The sequence below is a fragment of the Contarinia nasturtii genome, unplaced genomic scaffold (genome assembly GCF_009176525.2).
Source record: "Contarinia nasturtii isolate CC-2019 unplaced genomic scaffold, AAFC_CNas_1.1 Cnas_scaffold_129, whole genome shotgun sequence".
Taxonomy (NCBI): Eukaryota; Metazoa; Arthropoda; class Insecta; order Diptera; family Cecidomyiidae; genus Contarinia; species Contarinia nasturtii.
In genome coordinates, this window is record NW_022197486.1 from 8,441,952 (window position 1) to 8,448,105 (window position 6,154).

A 6,154-nucleotide genomic window follows, 5' to 3' on the forward strand; every position below is an offset into this window, starting at 1 on the left:
ATAAATAAAATTGCTACCGGTAAATTATTGATTTAAATTTTAATGAATAAACATAAGTGACAAAGATAAATAATTACTGAATAATAAAATGAACACATCATTTAAAGAAAAACAACAAACCTTTTCGTTTCATTTTATTTTTATCATGATTTTTACAGACTTTTTTTTCTTTGGACATTAAAAAAGCGCGTTCAATTTTTAAATAGAATATAACAAAATCCAAAATAAGTGTTGGACATTTTTTACCAAAAAAATTTGATTTCAAGCAAAGATCTCAATTATATAAAAGTAGTTTGTTGCGAAAAAGAGCCCCAAGTGAAAAAAAAGAACTTGACAAAATAAAAATGCGGAAGTTGCTTCTAGTTTTCCTAGCTATTTGTATTGTCAATTCGGAACTATTATCTGTTCCACAAGAGTCGCTCGTCAATGCTTTGGATTCCTCAAAAGAAGTTAAACGTGACAACGCTAAATCGACCCTTTTAAAAGATGTTGCCATCTCTTTGGAAACGTAGCTACTATGGGTGCAGTTGTAAAGATGTTCAGCGACACTTTTCACGTGCCGTTAAAATTCTGACGCCCTTTCTAACGCAGTTTAAAATACCCTCGTTGATGTTACCACAGTTGCCAAAGCTTTAACAGATAAAAACGCAAAGAAACTATTTGGAATGAAAAAATTCGTACTTGCACGCATTGACAGATGGACCAAAAATATAAACATCTTAGATATGGATTTTATCGTCGTGCTAATTGATCAGAGTAAACATTGTTATTTGGCAATTATATGCTTTGCCATTGAAGCAAATGCAAAATCGATATTCAAACAGGGTAAACGTCGAATTGAAAGCGATACGGATGAATCATCAACAAAAATCGTCAAGAAGTATGTATTTACAAAAGTTTTTTGTTCATATTTCGGTTATGATAAAGAAAATTAAATCGTCTTTTGCTTACGCTTTCTAAAAGAACGACTTTTATGCAACAACAATGAAAGTCATGAGTAAATCAGTATTTTGTACTCGTTCTTGAGAGCAAATGGTGAGGTGCAGATCTTGCTGAATTCTTGAATAATTTCTGTTGAATTTTATTTTATGCTTTTGGATCAAAAAGGAAAATAATTATTTTATTGAATTGTATAAAGATCTCTTTGAGATTTTATTGATACTGTCCAAAACAAACTTGCCTCTACATTTTCTTTTCTATTGAAAATTATTAATATTTTATTTGCTAAATAAACGTTATATTCACTACGATCATTAACAACGGCAAAGTTTGAATAAACATTTCAATGATCATGTTTTGTGCTATCTGTTTGCCATAGATATTCTTCGTAATAACACACTTTTTAGCCACTCAATGGAATTTAATCTGTGTAAGGTGATTATCAAATAAAAAAACTTCTATCGATGTGAGTGACAAAATCGAAATTCAAAACGAAAAACATCAATTTTGTAATGAAAATTGTGAGTAGATAATTTTTGTAAGACGCAACGTTACGAAACCTATTAAATACCTTCAATAATGGGTCATTTATTTTCTATTGTAGTAGAAAATAAGTTAGTAGTTGGAAAACAAAGACAAGTTTTTTTATGTCACAGTTTGACAAAAATGGTTTTTATCGCATCACAATTTATCAATCTATCATAAATACGTTTTATTTCGATTAAATCGGAATTTAGTCATCAGTAGTCATTTTATAGTTGTGTGTCGATTGCAAGTTTGATCAAAAAATTGAGAATTATTTTAAAAATTATAGAAAACTGAAAAAAGAATTCTGATAAAATGAGAATTTTGTTAACTTTTGTGGTATTCATTTGTTTTTCACAAAGTGCTTTGGGTATTAGTATTTAATTATCGGTAAATGATGCATTGTTGTTTGATTTAGGTTTTATTTCAGCCTTTCAACAATCACTGGATAAACTAAAACGAAGAAAACCGGATAAAAATGTATCAGGACGAATTGTTGGTGGTACAGCTACAAAAATTGAGCGAGTTCCATGGCAATTGAGCCTTCGAATCTATGGAAAACATCGATGTGGTGTGCGTTTATAAAATTTCAACAAGTTGATGATTTTCAAGAATTGATTTTTGTTCACATTTTGTTAAAACTATTCAATTGTAACATTGTTTTTTGTTCAAAGGCGTCAATTATATCGGAAAATCGTGCACTAAGTGCAGCCCATTGTTATCGACCACAATATGAAAATATAAAAGATCTGTCTGTATTGGCTGGATCAACGTTGCGCTTTGGCGATGTTGGTAGTTTAATTATTGGATTAGATAAGTACATTCAACATCCAAATTTTAATAACTCAACACTACAGAATGGTATGTCCGAACCGAAAATTGTGGCGAAATATTTTACATTATACAAACATTGAAATAGAATGAAATTTATCGTTTACACGTAGATATTGCTGTCATTTGGCTTCAAAGAAAATTAACATTTAGTCCGAAAATTCGTCCAGTAAATGTAAGTAAAAGTCTGGTTTTCAAAAATGTAACTATCTACACGCGTTGATTTAAAAACATGAATTGTACTTTATACGTATAATGTGATTCGCAGTTGCCAAGGCAAAACCAGTCGTTGCTTTTTGGATCTACGGTCTTGATATCAGGATGGGGCTATCTTGAAGCAGGCAACGCATTAAGTGTGGCTGATTTACTACAGTACACATCAATCACCGTATTGGACAATAAAATTTGTCAAATGGCATATCAAGAGTGGTTTAGAGAAGGTATGTTTTGTAGCGGTGTTAAGGACATGTCAAGAGATGCTTGTCAAGGAGACAGTGGTGGGCCGCTCACAACAAATGGCATTCAAATTGGCATCATTTCATGGGGTGTCAGGTTATTATTTAATATTATCAATTTTTATTCATTTTATTAAATTATTTATTATTAAATAATAATAATTTCAGTTGCGCAGATAAAAGATATCCAGGAGTTTATACGAATGTTGCATTATTTCGAAAATGGATTGATAGCGTATTATAAACGTTTTCTTGTGTCTACTAGAGACTGTCTAGAACTTAAGTTATTGAATAAAACCAATTCAGTGATATTTTTTAAGTTTTTGCCTTCATTTTTATTATATTTCATCATGCCATTGGAATTCAATCTAAACAAAAGCAAATTGGATTAGTTTCAATCATGAGAATTCGAAAAACAGGTGTGTCAAAAATTCTCCGGCCTGGCATATAAAGAGAAGTACGAACTTTACAGGGTGATTGGGAGTTGCGAGAAATAGGATAGGCACATTACTGGTCCTACTTCTTTTTGATCAGAGGGTATTATGATTCTTTATTATTAGATTTAGCGTTATTCCAATGGAATAAGCCCAGAACACATAATATTCGTAAACCACTAAATGGCATTATTCTTCTTTTCTCTACAGGGTCCCGAAAGCGGGGTCCTCAACCCAAGCATTTAGTATTTCGAAGAAATTGTGAGTCTATACAAAAAAAAATTACACCAGAAATGCTGTAGTCCAAGATCTGAAAAATTTGAGTACATATCAAAAGAAAACATTTCTGAAAGATTATTCCATTTCAAAAAAATTAAAATTTCTCGTGTATCTGAAAATGTCTGTTGTATAAGTAACGAATTGTGTTCAAATATGAATTCAGGAACGGTAAGTAGGCAAAACACATGTGTACTAAGCAGGCTTACAAACGCCATATACTTTAAGATTGTATTTGTATAGAAATCTTGGGGTTTCTGATTTAACGCAGTTGCAGAAGTTGTTGAAGATTGCTTTTACAGAATTATATGATGGGGTAATTTTTTAGTATTTTTATTCAAAAAAAACTTTGAAATTCGAGTATTTGAGAATAGAATTTAAATATTTTCAAATAATCATATCAATTAATTTATTCTTTTATTTAATTTTCATACAACGTATTTTTTCTTTCTGTTAAAATAAAAAACAATGTTTTTGCTTTAGTTTACTACATTCGCTCCCATGTTTGGTAATATCATCGGTGGATATGGACCCCTTGAACCTTTCAACCAGCAAACAACTGTGTGAATATCGATGCAAATTCTCTCGATCATTTCCTTGGCAGTTTTCGAAAGATTTCTGTAAAAGTGTGCTGTTATTTGATATGAAATACTTAAACGGCCAAAACATGTTTCTCTTACGTATTATTGAAAAGTTCCCTTAATTCGTCTGCATTTTTTTCCATTTCACGTACATCACTAAAATAGATTATTTTCGATAGTTATGATTACTGTAATATGATCGTTAATTGCTTTCTACGACATACAAGTTAAGCCAATTTTCAGCATATTCATCTCCATTGTACAACGTTGTGAAATGTTCAACCGTTCCATTTACACTTTCAATGACATCATTTAGAAATGAGAAGTTATCGCTGTAAAAGAGTTTTATTTTAGCAATTTAAATAGATTTCAATAGCGCACAATGCAGGAAAAACAGAATTACTCTTTTTTCGGTATAGTTGATTTTAATTGCTTGATCATATTTCCATAATTTATGACATGCACACCACAGCATCTTCAAGAGTGAAAATAAGTTTATTTATTTATATAAATGAAGACAAATCAGATATTAATATTAAATCATACGTACTTTTTCATCCATGTAGTGCCTTTATATTTTGTAGCAGCTTCTCGCACATTTTCCGGGTTAATATTCGCATCAACCATACGAATCAATCCACTCAATGGAGACATTGACACTACTGAAGATAACGATGATGGCATTGGGACGACAATCGATTTTTTTCCTAATTCAAAATAATCATGAACATCTATTTGGAGATAACTGAAAACATTTATTCTTACTCGAAGAGCCGCTTTTCATTGCTGAGGCCACCTGTTCAATGGAATATATTTGTGTGGAATTGTTCAAATCAATATATATATATATATAATTGCTTAGCATGAATTTGTTGAAAAATTGCGAATGCATAAAATATGATGATTGTTCATAGAAAATCTGTCATTTTTCACACGTTCAAAATTCAAATGAATCTATTTTTTGGTGTGTTACAATGTAAGAGTCCAGAATATATTGAATAATGCTCTAAAAATGATGATCAATTTGTATGAAATTGAATGATAAATATATGGTTGATCCTAAACTTTCTGGCGGCAGTGTATATTTATTAAATTTATTATTTAATAATCTTTAATCATGCAAGTTAATTTTTTGGCTTTTCCTTCGCGACATTAACATAAAATACATTCTAACTTTGTAAAATTTCAGACAACTTTAATTTTTGCAATGATAAATCGATTTTTTTTCTTACCAAAGCCAAAGCAACAACGCACAAGACAATGATAAATTTCATAGTTTTCAGATCTGTTACTTTGTCTTACAACTATTATTTGTTTACAATAAATGTTTGTTCATTGAGCTACAATTTATACCCTTTTTCGATTTAATTTATTTTGTGAATTTTTTGAAAACGTCGAGTAGTAGTTTTGCCAGATATTTATTCAGTAATTTTTGAAATGTGTTTTCAAACCACATTTTTCAATAATATTTTTTGTATAATACAATACTTTTATAATTCGATACTCGTGTTACGAGTTATGTTTACCTAGAAGTTACAATAAACACATTTACTTACAGCGAAAAAGAATTCAATTATCATATTCAAAGAATACGGCTGTTTGGTTGAAATAATTATTCGAACACGTAAATTAAATGCATCTTGTATGGGAGTATGTGATGACCAAAAAAAAAAAATATTCCGTTAAAAGCATTATTTAATATCTTTTCATAATGATAAAAGCACTGGCTTCACACGCAAAGCAAATAATTTTCCATATTTCGCTTGCGATTAAAAAAATATATAATTTTCTCTTTTGGTGATTTTCGTGCTATTTTTTCAAAGCCTAATAAATATAATTCACATGCAATGCAGTATAAGTCTACAAGAGATAACATTAGCTCGAAATCATAGATGGCGCTCAATCATTATTTTTGGGTTCATAGCTTTTTGACAATTGATGTCAATTCCATAGTTCAACTATTTGGTGGTATTTATTCGAATAGTTGAACTAATTACTAATTGAAATAATTAAATTCATTTAAATTGTTTGGAAAACAAATTCATTATAATACCGAAATTCAACATGAAGTAATTTAAGCCGTTGTTTTTATCGATGAATGAATAAAAATGAA

General features: G+C 30.0%; 2 protein-coding genes across 2 annotated transcripts; one reads left to right on the plus strand and one right to left on the minus strand.

Annotated features, from left to right (window-relative positions):
• The first annotated feature begins 1,779 nt into the window (after positions 1 to 1,779).
• Positions 1,780 to 2,994, plus strand: LOC116349099 (trypsin alpha-like). Its single transcript, XM_031780374.1, has 6 exons — positions 1,780 to 1,834; positions 1,895 to 2,037; positions 2,139 to 2,325; positions 2,409 to 2,470; positions 2,564 to 2,847; positions 2,919 to 2,994. The coding sequence occupies exons 1-6, from the start codon at positions 1,780 to 1,782 to the stop codon at positions 2,992 to 2,994; spliced, it is 807 nt and encodes a 268-aa protein (XP_031636234.1).
• Positions 2,995 to 3,939: 945 nt separating this feature from the next.
• On the minus strand, positions 3,940 to 5,350 carry LOC116349109. The gene is made up of 7 exons (XM_031780386.1): positions 5,274 to 5,350; positions 4,807 to 4,837; positions 4,592 to 4,748; positions 4,445 to 4,516; positions 4,266 to 4,373; positions 4,141 to 4,197; positions 3,940 to 4,078 (listed from the first exon to the last, which is right to left on the minus strand). Exons 1-7 carry the CDS (start codon positions 5,313 to 5,315, stop codon positions 3,940 to 3,942), a joined length of 606 nt encoding a protein of 201 aa, XP_031636246.1. The 5' UTR covers positions 5,316 to 5,350.
• Between the last annotated feature and the right edge of the window lie 804 nt (positions 5,351 to 6,154).

Excerpts from the sequence above, each read along its gene's own strand:
- LOC116349099 (XM_031780374.1), top strand. The coding sequence starts at position 1,780 with ATGAGAATTTTGTTAACTTTTGTGGTATTCATTTGTTTTTCACAAAGT. Across the intron at positions 2,326-2,408 it reads TAACTCAACACTACAGAATG|ATATTGCTGTCATTTGGCTT; the intron begins GTATGTCCGAAC and ends GTTTACACGTAG. Across the intron at positions 2,471-2,563 it reads CGAAAATTCGTCCAGTAAAT|TTGCCAAGGCAAAACCAGTC; the intron begins GTAAGTAAAAGT and ends TGTGATTCGCAG.
- LOC116349109 (XM_031780386.1), bottom strand. The coding sequence starts at position 5,315 with ATGAAATTTATCATTGTCTTGTGCGTTGTTGCTTTGGCTTTG. Across the intron at positions 4,749-4,806 it reads AATGAAAAGCGGCTCTTCGA|GAAAAAAATCGATTGTCGTC; the intron begins GTAAGAATAAAT and ends ATTTTGAATTAG. Across the intron at positions 4,198-4,265 it reads GCTGAAAATTGGCTTAACTT|TGATGTACGTGAAATGGAAA; the intron begins GTATGTCGTAGA and ends AATCTATTTTAG.